Source organism: Bactrocera tryoni, chromosome 5 (genome assembly GCF_016617805.1).
Source record: "Bactrocera tryoni isolate S06 chromosome 5, CSIRO_BtryS06_freeze2, whole genome shotgun sequence".
NCBI lineage: Eukaryota > Metazoa > Arthropoda > Insecta > Diptera > Tephritidae > Bactrocera > Bactrocera tryoni.
This window is the reverse complement of record NC_052503.1, coordinates 58,154,545-58,171,962: the sequence shown is the minus strand read 5'-3', so window position 1 is coordinate 58,171,962 and position 17,418 is coordinate 58,154,545. Positions and strand designations below refer to the sequence as shown.

The 17,418-nt window shown below is 33.6% G+C and overlaps 1 protein-coding gene across 4 annotated transcripts; it reads left to right on the top strand.

Annotated features, from left to right (window-relative positions):
- Positions 1–817: 817 nt before the first annotated feature.
- Positions 818–17,158, top strand: LOC120777699 (cationic amino acid transporter 3). 4 transcript variants are annotated; one of them, XM_040109176.1, is made up of 6 exons: positions 818–1,381; positions 13,200–13,622; positions 13,678–13,938; positions 13,999–14,285; positions 14,555–14,792; positions 15,216–15,883. In XM_040109176.1, exons 2-6 carry the CDS (start codon positions 13,268–13,270, stop codon positions 15,881–15,883), a joined length of 1,809 nt encoding a protein of 602 aa, XP_039965110.1. In that variant the 5' UTR covers positions 818–1,381; positions 13,200–13,267. The 4 variants fall into 4 exon arrangements, with proteins under 4 accessions (XP_039965110.1, XP_039965108.1, XP_039965111.1 ...); XM_040109174.1 differs by having other exon boundaries at positions 13,197–13,622; XM_040109177.1 differs by lacking the exon at positions 818–1,381 and adding an exon at positions 9,574–9,745 and having other exon boundaries at positions 13,197–13,622.
- The last annotated feature ends 260 nt before the right edge of the window (positions 17,159–17,418 follow it).

Here is a 17,418-nt window from a genome sequence, read left to right as displayed (position 1 = left end):
TTCCGAGGAGTCACCGGAAATGGCGTCGCAATGGCTGACATTTTATTTACGATTTCGTAACAATTGCGCCACCCTTTGTTGGCGATGATGTGTCATTTACCTAATTTCCACGTAACCAACTATATTTTTCAAAGCGTGCGGTTTTACTCACTTTCGACACACTGTACGTACATATGTATGTACGCGCATGTACATATTTGTTTGTGAACCATTAAGAATATCAACGTTGCGTGTGATAACGATCGGCAATTGCGTTTAAATGCGATAATGTTGATGCTGACGCAACGCGCCGATATTGGGCAGCAATAAGATGATGAATAACGCAGCTCATTTAATGCTGCCTCAACTCACTTAAGCGTTATTTTGCTGATTGTTGTTGCTAATGGTTCTTTAACGTGCCGCGTAATCACAGAATGGCCAATTCATAAAAAAACTAAAAAATGGTAAATGAAACAAAAATAAAAGTACAACAACAGCAACAAATCCACAGTAGCTCAACTAATTGTACGTCTCGCCGATCGTTCGGTGCAATCTGGATTTATGGTGACCAAATGTGAAGCGTTAACCAATATCAACCGATAACTACCGCAATACTAATGAGCTTTAGAAGTACAACAAAAGCAACAACACTTGATTTCTTGACCAAGTTGTTGAACTTCGTCGAGAAATAAAAAAAGAGCGCTCGTTACAGCTGCGACGCCGCCAGTTAAGTTGTCGCGTGTGTTTGTGTGTGTTGTTGTTGGCAGCGCAGCTATGCGGCTAAAGCTTTTGTTGGCTTACTCCGGACACGGCGCATTCAGAACGAGTTTGGAGCGTGTCGCGCGTGGAGGTGTAGAGTGCTACATATTGCAGTGATCGTGTTCGACTCTTATTTAGTGGTAAATGTTAGCGAAGATCTGTCTACCTGCCTGTGCCCACGGTGCGGATACGTTACGGCCAAATAGCCAGAGAGTTTACCCAAACGGACTGCGCGTGTGCGATCGCTCAAACGCGGATGCAAGTGCATTGACAATAAAATCGTTGTAATTATTATAATTTTCACGTTGTTCTTAAGACACTTCGGCACATTAATTGTGTGAAAAAAATATTGAAACAGTATACATTGCATGGAACCTACAGCAGTTTCAAAATTTAAATTCGAAATTTCGCGTAAATATTACAAATGCAATTATTTATTGAATTTTAACGAGCCTTTATTGCCGTTATTGATCGTGGAGACGAAGAAAGTTTTCATGGCACGGACGTTTTGAAATAAAATATCGCGTTAATATTATTGTTTCGATTTTGTTGGAGTATTTTTTATAATTACGGCGTAAAATTCAATCCAAACGCTTAAATTAAAGCATTTAAAACAATTGAACAAAACAACCTTCTGAGCAATGTAAGTTATAAGAATACAATTTTATATTTCGAAACATGTTTTGAACGTGCTGAGAAAGTGTGTGTCGATTCGAACACCTCTGTCAATAAATTATGGATTCTTCAGATTTGCTTTAGTCCTACTCAGAATAATTTGAAAGTCCAGTTGAAATATTGATGTTTCGCTTTTGTGGTGTTTTCGTGTCGAGACAAGTGTGAGCCTGTATTTGACTTTCTGGTCAATTTGATGATTTTATATTTTACAATGATTCTTAAAAATGCCGAAAAATGAAGGTAGTCGTGATAACGCTAGTTTTGTTAAAAAATAAATTGCTATTCAAAGCAAATCTGAATATGTTTAGTATAACGCGCATAATTTTCATATTTATTTGAGACTGTAAAAAATTTGTTGTTTAATTTTTAATAATTTTTTTTTAATAAAACAAAAAAAAAAAAATAACTTTCTTAGGCAATAATTTTCTTCACTTGTGTAACCGATTTTTGAACGATTAACGATGTCTAGAAATCATATGCCGTGGACAGTTTTTAAAGCATATATACTTCACATAGGTCACTAATTTCAGATAAAAATCATTTGATCTGGCTCTTCGGTTTACGATTTCTAGGCATCGAAGTATTATTTTATGATTTCTTTTAATGCAGCTTTCTCCCATAGATATAAGCTGAGTTAAAATCTTGAAATGAAATACATACACAAATTTTGTTCATAAAAAATTTACAAAAAAAATTATATAACTTAAATTTTAGTTTTTAACTTAAATGATGCTGAACAGCAATTCGACGCGATTAGCACTTTTTAACACCCTCGGTCATGATTATCCTATACACTTAGGCTTAGAAGGTCTAGTTTGCGAAAACGTTCCCCTTCATAAGCAACTGACCATATTCAACAGCTGTTTTTACCAAGCTAAGCTTATTTATTATTTGAATGTTAATGTTGTTGAAGGTGGACTTCAAGGTAGTAATATATGTATATACTACTATATAATTTATATGCCATTTTTACACATTTCCTACTTCGTTTTAATATTGTTGAACATGCACTTGTAAATTTGCATAATCAGTTTTCAAATTATGAAATGGATTTTGCTATCTACATATGTACATTAGGATGGTTCTTAAATGTGTTTAAAAATGTGTCTTCGATTTCTTATAAACTATAAGGAGTTTCCAGGGTTTACGGGGTTCAAAAAATATAATTTTTTTTTAATCTTATTAAATTCAACAACACATCTAGAATATTGTCCTAAATTTCAAGTCTCCGAAGTCCAAGTAATAGCTTCGGAAATACAGTCTTGAGATTTTTTTTAACCCGAGGATACCTATGTAACCCCTTAACTTAATTCGATATTTATAGGCCTCAGTTAGTCCCCTCATTGCAGACGTACAAGATGTCTCACACGGAGTGTAAAATAATATCACCCTGGTCGTTCATACCCGTTATAGGTAGTATCTTCGGTGTCATCTCAGTAAATTTGCGAAGTAGACATAATCGCTGGTGTTAAGGGTTATTAGTGAAATAATACTAAAATTTTTTGAAAAATCGAACACTTCCTGTTTCACGGTTCACCTTAATGTCCACATATGTTTTAAGTGGGCGCTATACCTAATTGTTATGCTTTGGAGGTTTGCATTTGATTTGGTGTTTTACTCCAACTACAATAGACGAACCAAAAGGGGCATAAAGAAAAAGTAAAAAAATGAAGACGTTGTTATTAATTTTTCAAAGTTATCATGTCATTTAGCAACGTAATAATGTAATGCTTTCGCAAACAATTTCTTTTAAGAGAGCTTAGAGAAGAGAAATGGTAAATCAAAGACAGCTTGCTTATTTTTAGCTATATGCGAGCATATTTCTTAAAGTACTTGTATATCTACAGAAGTAACCATTTTAAATACATATTGAGATTGATAATTTTCTGTTGACATTTAATCTCTGAAATTAGACGTTTTACATTTGTGAAAGTAATAGTTTTAAAAGTTTTAATTATACAAATATACTGACTCTTAACATCGCCAATATAAAAATATTTTTTAGCAAGGATTTAACATTGAATTATTATACTATGAATCTGAAGCTAGTACCAATGAAAATTATGTCGAAATGTTGCCGCATTTACGACAACGGTTATAAGTTCTGTTGATAACTCAATAAAAAGCAGTAAAAATGTGATTATCAATGAAAACTTTACAGCCTCTTGAGTGCCACGCGGCTAATAAAAAAGTTAAAAATTTTTGGTATTTTCTACGTCCAACTCAGTCATAATCGTCAAGCGTCATAAAATGTATAAACAATTTCCTTTTCATATCAGCTGTCAAAATATTTCATACTAAATGAATTTATAACTGTTATTTATTGCTTTTCCACTATCTAAAACGGAACGTTGCTATATTGCTGATAATTGGTTCTAATTATTAGAAAGTTGGTAATGTCGTCTTCGGGACTTTTTGAAAACGTCACTGGTTTAGTTGTGTGTACATAAGTTTAGATAGAGAGCATTTGCGGTCGACGATATATACTAAGTATTAGAGAGGGCCCTATGAGTTCTAAGGCAACGTTGAACAATCTTTTGATTTTTATGAAATGCTTTTTCAAGTCGAAATCAAGTCGGAATTCTTTGAATTACGTATCAAAACAACACTTTAATAACATACTATATATTTAGTTCTGACACTGACAGCTTATTACGAAAGTCAGTAAGTCACAGATCTGCTTTTGTTGACTTTCCTGATTGTGTGTTTTTTAAGTAATATTGGCGCAGTTGTTCAATTTCGATTGAGGTTTAGACGGTGAGAACAGGGCTAATGTCGAGCATACTCTGTGCGATTAGTCAGTAAGCCAATATACTCGTAATATATTTAGCTGGCGGTGTTATTGAACAAAAAGTTAATTACTAAGAGCGCTTTGTGTCTACACATTCACGTGTTTCCTAACAATATTTTCCGTGGCGCATTAATTATATTTTACTTGTATCTGCAATAACATACACACATATGTACAAAGATATACATATATGTTAAATATGTTTTTTATTTCTTTCCAATAATGAAATTAGTAATATTAATTTCAAATGTTATATTGGACGAAAGTTAATGTTTAACAATGACACGCGTATTTTCACTAACAGTTATATTTTACTTGTGGCTAACGTTTATATGCATATTCTCCATTTAAATGAGTATAAAATTGTATGTTTGGTTGCTATTAAGGTTTCTTTATTTTAAATGACATTCCAACTTCAGTCAACAACCTTGAGCGGCTCAAGTGTTCTTCAGCTTTGTTATGGTTTTGTTCAGTTTATTCATATTCTTTCTCGGTTAATTTAGTGTACGTGTTTTATGTATAACAAATGTAGTAACCAAAACAAAACAAAAAAAACACAGTTGGATTTTTTCAACTCGGGAAAGGCATTACATACGTACATGGTATGCACATGAGTAGTTGGCTTTCTGAATTAATTTAATTTCATTGACGTATTTTCGGCTGATTAATTGCACTTGTTGCTTTTTTGATGCTTTTGTTTTAATTTTGTTTGTTTACCTACAAATTTTTTTTAGTTTATACAAGCATTATAACTCAAAAAATGCACTTAATTACTAATAAGCTCACGTTTTTATTATGTCGTAAGGTTATTGTTTCTGGCTCATTTACATTTGATTTTGATTCTTGTTACATACGTATGTACATATAGGACATTTTAAAGAGTTATATAACTTCCCAGAGAGTTAACTGTCCAGGTTGACAAATTCATTTGTCATTTCTGTTATGTTTACTTAATTTTACGGACCAAACCATTCAGAAGAAGCAAGTAAGTCCAATCTCGTATGAATTACGGATATTTTCTATTAAAATATAGTTTTAAAGGTGAGAACTACAAACTTGTTTTCCAAATTGGCCAACTATGTCAAGTGATTTAATTCCTTTAGTCTACTTTTTGGTTCTACGACATTTCAAGATTAACGTTCTTAAACTAGATACGATTGGTTAGTTTTGCAAGCCAACATTTTCTGGATTTCATTTTAAATGAAAGCACAATATTTCAGGGACATATTAGAGTCAGTGTAAACAATGTTGTAATGATATATAAACTTCAAAAGTAAGATGGGATTATAATGAAATCGACATAATTCTCGCCCACTACATATGTATATGTTTTTCTTTCCAGATTATTTTCTCAAATACCATAAGAGTCACGACATTTAATTAAGTAATCGTTTACGTTTTTGTACCATGATTTATGGAGGGGAATTATGATATGATTCACTTGTCAAGTGTTATATATCTTTTGCTTTATTCTCTGAAAGAGAATAATACCAGTGTTAAAGTGATATAAAACTCACAAACAACACAATATTTCGACTTTTAGTCCAAGATTAAAGCAAAGTGCCTTCTCTAAGCTGATCTTAAATGCTGGTTTGAAAAAAAAATCTTGTTCTTTGGTACTTTTTTTCAAATATTTTATATAGTTTTACTCACATATTATTTACTTTATTTAATTTTTTATGTCCTGCAATTTCTATACACACTTATTCGTGTAACTAAATTATAAATTAGTAACAAAGCGAACGTACGCAAATATAGTAATATATAATTTCCGGGGCTTTCCCTCCATAAAAGCTATAGGCACGGGTTATTTATTGTGTGTCTTCCAATTCAAAGGTCAAAAATGCATATAAATAAATATCTTTTTAAAGAAAACCGGTTTCACTTCGGAAACTCCGTGCGCTTGAATACTTGAGTACTTTGCATGATTATTGTACAAAAACGTACTGGGTAAATAATTTAATGTGAGATAATGTAAAAATACTTGGCCAATATACAAACGAAGCTGAATGCAATTAAAATCATTTTATTTGTTATTATCTTACTTGTATTTGCACATTTATTATGCCCTTGTTATATATAATGCTATAAATCTATATATGTACATACGAATAGTATGTATGCCAAGAGCACATATTTATCTATGTAAATATGGATAACTGTCAGTACGTGTGTTTGTGACCTTTTGCAACGAGTTTATCTTCAGAAACGGTAAAAGTTGTTTAAACACACCATACACATACATACATATGTAAATAAATTATAAAATATTATTTAAACAGACATGAGCACAACACCTGTACATATGTGTTGATTTGTAATGCCTAAGTAGGCTTCTTAATAGAATTTACTTTGTTGTTCACATTCCGATAATATAAGACGCAAGAAGTGCTTCTATCTTTGAAAGCACCCGAGTGTGTCTAGGAAAAAGTCTCGAACAATTGATTACCTTGTCGACTCCGTAAAACAATTAAACAATTTATAATTTATCTATAAATTCATAGAATAACTTGTTGCTTAGCAGTTATAAACTCAGGCAGTTATAAATGGTCCAATGAATGAAAGTATGATAGTTATATAACTTTAGGCCACTGAAGAAATAATTCCATTTAAGTCTGATGAAATTTTACATTTCTGACCCGATTCAATAGAACTCTATTTGCTACATAATGTATAAAAAGGTAGACTGAAACAAGGTTGGTTTAATACTCGGTTCCAAGAGTAGTTAGAAACGATTTTTAATGGATAATTAAATAAAAGGAACCTGAGTAAATCTCAGGGATCAACAAAGCATATGGTATGCAGGGTCAATCGTTAGAAATAAACATCATTGCAGCTATTAAACTTGTTGATAAGTGAAATGTAAGTCCAGGATCCAACTATAACATATTCCATAAAAATGTCGGCCAAAAAGATTCCACATTATGTACACCCTTATCCTGAGGAAGTCCAATAATGGTACTACCAATGCCGGAGCTTTAGTTAGGCTCAAGAGGCCACCCTTGCTCAAAAATGGATTTTTTTTTTGCAATATCTTTTTATTTACTGAATCTGCTTTTTGTTTTAAAAGCCTAACAATAAGTTATAAAATCTTAAATCTATTTAAAAATTAGACAAGCTTAACCAAGGGATTGAACTGTTTTGGTGATACGTTGATCCTTAGGCATATCTCTTCTTTTAAGGCGTGTTTGATCGCAGGAATGTACCAAAGCATTAGCCATGGGTTTGGGTGATCTCGGAATTTAGATATATATTTAATTCTGCTGTCTTCTATTTCTTTCTTTACCATAGAAATACCAAGGACTTTATTGATATTTCATTTCGCATGTACCATGGTGAACACGTGATTGTTCTAAGCATTTTTGATTGGAAATCTTGTATTATATCAATATTAGTTGCACAGGTCTTACCCCACAGTTGAATACCATGCATCCAAATCGGCTTATGACCGCATTATAGAAAAGCACTTTGTTGTCTAGGCTGAGTTTGAAGTTTTTATTTAAAAGCCAATTTAAATTTGCAGTTCTTATCTTCATGCGAGTTGTTTTACTAGATATATGTTTTCTCCACGTAAGTCTTCTATCTAGATGAATACCAAGATAAGTTATTTCATTGTTAATTTTTACTGCTGGACACATTTTTGGTCTTGGCGAAAACGTAACATGCTTACAGTTTTGTTCATTCACATTTATACGCCAGTTGGCTAACCATTCTTGGACAGACCTTAAGTGCTCGGCTAATATTCTGGATGTTATTATGTGGCATTTGTTACGGCTCACTAAAGCTATGTCATCCGCAAAAGTTGATGTTAATATATTATAAGCTGTTGGAAGATCTGCTGTATATATGATGTATAAAGTTGGGCCTAAAACACTGCCCTGTGGTACACCAGCCCTTATCTGTCGTTCATCAGATATGAAATCTCCCACTTTTACCATAAATTGTCCATTTTTTAAATAAGACTTCAATGTTTTATATAATTCTAAAGTTAGAATGTTTTTAATCTTATATAAAAGGCTTTCATGCCACACCTTATCAAACGCATGAGCCACGTGTAGAATATAGCTGAACAGTACTCTCTGTGCTCAAATTGTTTTCTTATTTCATAAGTAATTCTATTTACTTGCTCTATCGTGCTATGTTTTTCACGAAACCCGAATTGGTGCGTTGGTATTATATTATTTTCTTGGAGGAAAGGAGTCATCTTTGATAGTAAAACTTTTTAAAATATTTTAGAAAGACAGGGTAGAAGACTGATTGGTCTGTATGAAGACGACTGTGTTATCTTTCCCAGTAAGCTGGACAGCTCAAAGTTGTTCTTTGGGCAATTAAGTTGAAATGCCTTTTCTAGGTGATTTGCAAAACAATGAGCCTTTTCCTCTTCACTTTGAGACCAATTTCCACCCATGTCTCGTATAGGCATGTTGGAGTCAGTTGGTGTCTTCATGGACTTTTGGGCTTTCTAAAGGGAATTTTGCTTGCTTGAATTTGGACACAGCTTCTTTATATACATTTCAGTGTTGAATTCTTCCTCACTTTCAAGCGTTTTTTTAATTTACGTACAGCTGAGTTTAATTGAAGCTGAATGGAAGCGAAGTTGAGCGTGGCGGCCTTGCGAAAGTTTTGAAGCATATTATAAAAAAATAATTAAAATACATACTTAAAAAATAAATTTAAAAAAATATTTACACAGTTTTACGAAAAAATTAGTGAAAGAAAAAAATACAACTGAAAAAATTAGAAAATATTTTTCTATTGTACCGCTAGATTTTTTTGTTTATAAGCAACTTTGGGCGTTTAGGTCATACAAATATTAAAATGAGTAAAGCACGAAAAGGGCTGTGTAATGAAGACATACAGCAGATTTTGAAGATAGACTGGGACAAATCTTCTGACGAAGAGTGTAATGAAGACATACAGCAGATTTGCAAGATAGACTGGGAAAAATCTTCTGTCGAAGAGTGTGATGAAGACGATGAAGAGTTTTTGGAGAAGGATTTGAAAGAGCTTTTAGAAAATGGTGAAGAATTAGAAATCGATATATTAAAAAATACTGCCAACCAAGAAATTTCTAAAAAATCAGAAAATATGGATGACTTTATTATTGAAAAAGTTGATGTTTCCCAATTGAAATGGAGAAAAAGATCAATCGACTTTCAAGATGTTACTTGGAAAGAGTCAGAAGAAAACATTAACATAGTAAATAAGCCGATTCAATATTTCTACACTTGTTTTGATGTTGCTTTAATCAAATTGATTGTGGAACAGACCAATATGTATTCCCTCCAAGGGTCCTTGGAGTTTTGTTTTACACAATAATTCAAATTAACAGGAATAACAGATTCGATTCCGAGAAATAAATTTGAGAAAATAAGAAATTTATTCATTTTTCTGATAAGTCGAAACAACCATCTCAAACCGATAATAATTATGGCAAATTATACAAAAGTCGTCCACTATTATCGTTGCTCAAAGAAAAATTCACCAATCTGTCTTAAGAGGAACACCAAAGCATTGATGAGCAGGTCATAGCATATAAAGGTAAGTTCAGAGGTATGCAAATGCAATAAATAAAAGCTTTCGGTTATCAGGTTAATTGCATATTTTAGGAAGATCATCCTTCAAGCAGTACAACCCAACTAAGTTCCAACAATTGGGACTGATAATGTTCACGCGGGCAGGCTCGTCAGGAATTATTTATGACTTTGCGCTATACGTTGTACCAAAATTTAAAAATTACAAACTGTATTTTGATAATTGGTTCACTTAAGTAACCCTTGAAAAAGTTTGGCAGGGGATCCTATGAAATAAAATGTGAAGCTAATCTTGGCATTGCTGCAGTGCGCTGGCTGGTTATTGTCCACATTTGTGGGAGATAAACCAATCGCAAAACGTGTTGAAGTTCCGGGACCTGCTATTGTTTCAACATATAATAAACAGCTTATAAAGTGAAACATCGCTCTAATAAGTGGTACATGAAAATATTTCACTGGAGCCTAAGCACAGTAGTTATCAATTCCTGGCTTTTGTATCGAAACATCTCAAAATCGTTAATCCAACCATCAAGAATATGCCACTTATAAAATTCCAGATGGATATCGCAACTGAGCTCTTAAGCGCTACGCCGGTGTTTTCCAGTTCTACTCAAAAGAAGAGGGGACGCCTTAGTTAGAAACCGACTCAACTCTGGATTCACTTTCTTTCTCAGAAGCGTCTAGATCGAAACGCCGTCATGTTGTTTAAGAACCCCCCAACTCATAGCGATATGATGAAAATGGTCATTGGATAGTTTGGGGAGAGAAAAGACGATCCCGTCTTTGTAAAACCGGAACACCTCTCTCAAAATGCTTAAAATATGGTGTTCGCAATTCGCACAAGAACTGTTTTTTATCTTATCACGCTTCAAATAAAAAACAAACATACATGTATATGATAAATAAAGAGAAATCTCTTGTATATATATTTTTTCCTTTGCATGTATTTACATATATCACTCAATTACTGCCCTAAACGCCCAAAGTTGCTTATAAGCAACTTTCAATGTCTTTTGATCGGATCACGCTAGAGAGCTAAAACTTTTCATGCCAGTTAGTTGAGCCATTTTAAGTCAGAAAATCAAGAAAAAGTGCGGTCCTGAAGGGTTAAGCTTTCTTCAATATCTCTTCCTGTATTTATTTTGTGCTCAATATTAATTAAATCACGTATTTTTTATATTTTACCCAATTCTTTTTATAAGATGTTAGACCCACTTTTGGATCAACGAATATAGGTTGTTCACATATCTTTATTAGTACAGGAGAGTGATGAGGAGATAAATCAGTACATGTATCAACTGTTATGTGCGATTTATCTATCTATCTGGTATTTTGTTGCGATCACTAGGCCGCAGCGATTTTTTATAGTTATTGTTGTAGCTTGTAATTGAGCTGTGCCATAAGATTTTAATGCGTGGTGATTTAACCGTTTTCTAACCAACACTGCTGTTCCTCCATGTGCCTTTCCATCTGGGTGGTTTGTAACATAGAGTCTAAATCCCGGTATAAAGAAATTGGTTTTGTTCGTAAGATGAGTTTCTGACAAAAGCATAACATCTATATCATTTTCATCAAGAAATCTAATAATATCCAATTTATGTTGGTTAACACCGTTAGCATTCCAGAAACAAATGTTCAATACATATGATATTCAACATTTGGTTACGACGTGCTTGAATGCGCTGTGGCAACTTCGATTTCAAATCTTTATGTACAGGGCAACCCCTGTAGTTAGCAGAGTGATTTCTGCATTTTTTATTTAAATCCTTTTTTTAAAGAGTACTTTTTGAAGTAGGATGTAGATCACCACACACCACAGAGACACTTCGTAGTGTGCAATATGCTTTCGTGTGTCCATACTCTTTGCAGTTTGTACTGGACCATTTCTCTTATGTGGTTCCTCAACAGTGATTCTGCGATGGAGCAGATATTTTAAAATGTAAATCGGGTGTACTTAATTTTTCTTTGGTTGGTTAGAATTTGGCATCACTTCTATTTTGTACATTGGTTCTGGCACTTTGTTCCTGTTAAAAATATTTATTATAGATTTAATGCTAAAACCACCTTCTTCCAGTGCTTATTTAACATCTTTAGCGTCTACCGAAGACTCTATACTTTTTATGACAACAACTAGGCCTTTTGAGCTCTTAAGTTGGTAAGAGTAGTAATTCTTGTTATTTTTTTACAAGTACTTTACAATATCCATGAAACTTTTTTCAGTGTATGTTTGAATTTTTGTTTCATCTATGTTATCTTTTTTCATGGGCACAATATGAAAATTGAGCTACGCTCACGCAAATAGAATGTGGTGATACCCTTTGTATCATCGTTAGGCTCGTTGCTCAGCAAGGCAAATCTGTTGCCATTTAGGATTTTTGGCTTTTTGGGTGCTGTTTGAAATTTTTTGGTATTGACCGCTGATTTAAGTGGACTCGATTTCCTTTGTACATTCACGTAGCGGTTAATACCAATCTGAACAGATGTTCCTTTTTTGCATGGTACATTCTCACCTTGCGTTTTGTTTTCCTTCGCTGTTCATCTCAAATGCATTGCGCAGAAGCTAAGTGTTCTAGTATGCACATCTAGTTACCCTGCCAATCAGATCTTTCTACTTCACTACTGAATAATGTTATTCACCAACATACTTCAATGAAATGGTCTACCTCATCAATTCAGAACTCAAGAAATATTTTTGGAATCAAAAAAGTGATTCTTTCTTGCGGTTCATCAGTTTTTCTGAAAACAAATGTCGAAGTGGATTTCGGAAAAGAGTTCCTTGTTGAACTGCCCTGAAGCTCTTTGTTAAGTAAATATTCTTTAGGCGAACGCGATATTGGTCAATTGAAACCATAAAATGGAAAAATTCGTTATATGGCGTCTAATTTGATGTTTGAAATGAATTTGCTGCACCGGAAGTTAGAAAATATCTTATAAACCATGCAGGTTATATATGTTAGTTAAAAAATATTGACATTTAAAAATAAAAAATAAAAGCGGATAACTGTAATAGCTATATAACTGTATATAATTGAAAATAATTGTTACCATGTTTGATAATCTCTGGCTATCATTCTTTTGTAGTAGACTAATTTGTACCGAACAGGAAAGTCAGTTTCATATAATGAATAAAACTAATCCTTTATGGGCTTCATTCGAAAGATACTACAATTAAATATAACATTTTAACACAACTGGGTATACGTCAATAGCATAGAGATTGTGTTCGCTGATGTTCTTAAAATAATTACACTTAATTATCTTTCCGATAAGGCTTGGATTTGTTGATAACACGTTGCCATTGACAGAAGTGGCCTAAATTAGTTACGCTAATCAGCTAGTACCCAATTCCCAGGCTAAATGATTAGACATACATATAAGTTTTCATTATAAAGTATTCTGTAAACCACACGCGATATATATAGTATGTGTATCTAATGGAAAGCTTTTTTCATTTTTAGCAGCAACACTACCGAATAGAAAATACCAAAAACATTGAGATCAAAGAGGAAAACCGCATTTGATTGCAAAAATGTCGAAATTCTGGGCCGCCTTAACCCGACGAAAAACGGATGATGTCGTAGAAAACGAATCACAATTGGCACGTGTACTCAATCTCCTTGATCTGACTGCACTCGGTGTAGGCAGTACGCTCGGTCTGGGCGTATACGTTCTCGCCGGTTCAGTCGCCTACAACATTGCCGGTCCAGCTGTGACCATATCATTTCTCATCGCTGCGCTTGCTTCCGCTTTTGCCGGCATTTGTTATGCTGAATTTGCAGCACGTGTGCCAAAAGCGGGCTCTGCATACGTTTACAGCTATGTAACAATTGGCGAGTTCGTAGCGTTCACTATTGGTTGGAATCTGATATTGGAATATGTGATCGGTATGAGTACATGCTTATATTTGTGCATTTTTAGCATAATTTCCTTCTCGAACAGGTACCGCCAGTGTAGCTCGCGGTCTAAGCGGCTACTTTGACGCGCTTATCGATAATAGTATGTCGAAGGCGTTGACGGAGGCTATACCTATGCATGTGGACTTCTTAGCAAAGTATCCAGACTTCTTGGCTATGGGTGTAATTTTGCTGCTGGCGGCATTACTTGCCTTTGGTGTGAAAGAGTCCAGTTTCTTGAATAATATTTTCACGGCTGTAAATCTGATCACCATTGCTATAGTGTTAGTTGCTGGTGCTATAAATGGTATGTACACTGTAAATAGTTGAAAACCATCTTTTACAACTTTTTTCGTCTTATTTACAGCTAATCCCGCTAACTGGAGTATATCAAAAGATGATGTACCCGAGACTGATGATAATAAATTCGGCAGTGGCGGTTTTATGCCATTCGGTATCGCCGGTGTTATGACTGGTGCCGCGAAATGTTTTTATGGTTTTGTAGGCTTTGATTGCATAGCCACAACTGGAGAAGAGGCAATAAATCCAAAGCGCAATATTCCACTTGCCATCGTCATTTCGTTGATCATCATATTCTTGTCTTACTTCGGCATTTCGACGGTACTTACTATGATGGTGCCTTACTTCGAACTGGTGAGTTTGAAATAGAAACTTTCAGTGTGCTCTTTGAGAACACCGATAACAAGAGAGCACAAATGTATGTATATAACCTTGTCATTCGAATATGTTTTAATAACCGTGTCTCAAAGTATTTTTGGACAGTTCTCTGAAAGCCTGAAGGGCGTTGAAACTTATTTTCAAAGCTTACAAAATAATCTTTTTACAAATTATAGTTTTTGTCAATTATATTCTTCTGATGTTAATCTCTTCACAAGTCACTATCATTTTTCATTTTCTTTTAGGATAAAGATGCACCATTCCCGAAGGCTTTTGACGACATTGGTTGGTCCGCTATTAAGTGGATCGTTACAATTGGCGCAGTCTTTGCCTTGACCACAAGTTTGTTGGGTGCTATGTTTCCCTTGCCGCGTGTACTTTATGCTATGGGCAACGACGGAATTCTCTTCAAATCGTTTTCAAAAGTACATAACTACACCCAAACGCCCTTGTTGGCAACAATTATCTCGGGAATTTTCGCGGGTAAGCATCAACAAAAAGTTTAGAAACACTGGAATAAAATTAGAGTAAGAATAATATTAATTTATCTAAAAGTTACGACCTAGTTCCAGTATCGTTATGATTTCCTTTATTTGAGACTAAAAGGCAAATTTAAAATTGAATTGGAACTTGATTTTATGTCTCAAGGTGAAAGTTTTATTAATGTGTTTATTGAATAGGGTTATTCCACATAAACTATTCTAATCAAATTTACATTTGAGTCCATATTAGAAAACTTGGACCAAGCTTGCCTTTTAAGGATCAAACTTCAAAATATTGATTATAATAACTTCAAAGAGGGCTTAAGTTTGTAGACGAAGCTCAAACATTTATTTTGACTTTGATATATGTATTAGAAATGTATTGAAATTTCTAATAACAGTTCTTTTATGACGCTTTTTCTAGGTGTTATGGCGCTTATTTTCGATTTGGATCAGCTGATCGACATGATGTCCATCGGTACACTATTGGCCTACACAATTGTAGCGATATGTGTGCTCGTACTGCGCTATCAGGATGAAGATATGGATACGAAGACAATCTCCGTTAGTTGTCCCAAAGTTATACGTCAATTCTTCAATGGCAATTCGTATCGTGAACCAAATTTATTTACATCACGTATTACAAAAATAGCCGTCGTAGTATTTGCGCTGGTGTGCATCGTCTGGGATATAGTTGAGGCGATTTGTGGCTTGACTTCGACAGCCGGTGCAGTGGCGCTAGGCGTTATTGGCGTTCTGTTAATATTTATTGTGGTTATAATCGGCATGCAACCGGTCTCGACAATCGAGTTAACTTTCAAAGTGCCACTAGTGCCGTTCATACCCTGTTTAAGTGTTTTCGTGAATGTTTATTTGATGTTCCAATTGGACTTGAATACTTGGATACGTTTCCTTGTATGGGTTGCCATTGGCTATGTGATTTACTTCAGCTATGGTCTGCGTAATTCTACACAGGTGACGCGGAATCGTAACCATGCCGAAGCAGCGATAAGAATGCAACACACGAATCAGGCATTTGAACCGGACTGGAAGGTGGAGAACGGTGTTAATGGGGTTGTGGAAAAGCAGTAGTAGCACTTTATTTAAAGTAAATGAAAACTGAAATGTTGCCATAAACATTAAGCATGTCTTTTAGGGATTTATGATGTCTTGGCAACCCTTTTTATTACACGAAATTACAAATATCTAGCGTTGTCGAACTTAAATGTAGATTTAAGCGTGGCGTATATACCTCCTGCTGTTCGGAAATGTCTATACTGCAAAATGTCTATATTGTTTCAGGTTGTTTAAGAAATTAGAATTGTCCACATATAAATATTCCTTAGAGTAGTAGAATGACAATAACTTTTTAATCTAAAAATATTTTTTTTTTTAATTTTTTACTATTTTGTTAACTATTTTACAAGTAATTTATTCTATTTTATTTTATTTGTATATTCATTTTCGGGATTTCTTGCCTTTCTTCTAAATTTTACAATATTACTACTACTTGAGAAAAAATCATAATATTTTTTTAAATATTGAACTTACATAAGTGCGAGAGAGATGAATAGATTGCGCATGAAAACTAAACGTTTGCCATTGTTGTCTAGTATTTGAGCTGCAGTTTTTCCACAAAAACTGTGCAAGTGTTTTAACAATTTAAAATTAAAATTTGCATAGTAAATTGTATACAAGTAAGCCAATTTTTTAAATTGGTAACGCTCAAATATCCCTTTTGATTAACGCCTGCCACAGGCAATTACGTTGTTTTTATGTGCCCTTTGCATTGTACTACCATTACTTTCTTTTTGTTTACCTTTTTGTTGTTAACTAACAATGTTTTTAAACAATTTTGATAGAATTTATAGTTCTTCCGACAATTTGTGATATTGTAAAAATACAGTATGTATATACCTAGGTAATTGAGATTTTGGTTTTTAATTACCTGTCACAAAAACAAAAAAACAGTTTTGTAAATGAGTTAAGTCTATTTAATGATAAATGCATGTGTATTATTAGAAAAAAAAACAAGAAGAATTATAAAATTCGAAAGAATAGCTAAACAGTTTTAAACATGTATAAATTGTAATTTATTTTCCAGTAATTTTATTAGTTATGAATGTAAACAAATGTCTGTATATAATGTAAAATAAATCACCAATTTTTAAAATAGTCGAATCGTGATCTTGACGTTCCATCGGTCCAATAACTTATGATTTATCAATAACTATGGCAAGAACCATTCTCCGGGTTGTCGATTGGTTTTAAGTATGTAAAATGTATATTCATTCAACAAGTTTATATTTACAATTACAATTTACATTCAAAAAATTCTAAGCTACCTCAACCTGTGTGTGTGTAAGATCACTAATACATATATATAAAAATATAGACTTTTTATAAGAATTTTTCGACTGAATTCGGACTTCATTTTGTCTCATCATTCTGATAATTTGTATATGGTATTCACATACATATATAACTCCATATAACAGGAGATCCTTTAGAGGTACTTTTTTCAGTAGCTTTTCTTCGACAGATCACGCTGTCATGTTATTTTTGTTCAGTATTAGTTGGCATTTGATCATGGAAAGACTTACTTCTAAACAACGTTTACAAATTGC

Coding starts and splice junctions, on each gene's coding strand:
- LOC120777699 (XM_040109178.1), top strand. CDS start 13,268: ATGTCGAAATTCTGGGCCGCCTTAACCCGACGAAAAACGGATGATGTC. Junction 13,623..13,677: donor GATATTGGAATATGTGATCG/GTATGAGTACAT, acceptor CTTCTCGAACAG/GTACCGCCAGTGTAGCTCGC. Junction 13,939..13,998: donor AGTTGCTGGTGCTATAAATG/GTATGTACACTG, acceptor TCTTATTTACAG/CTAATCCCGCTAACTGGAGT.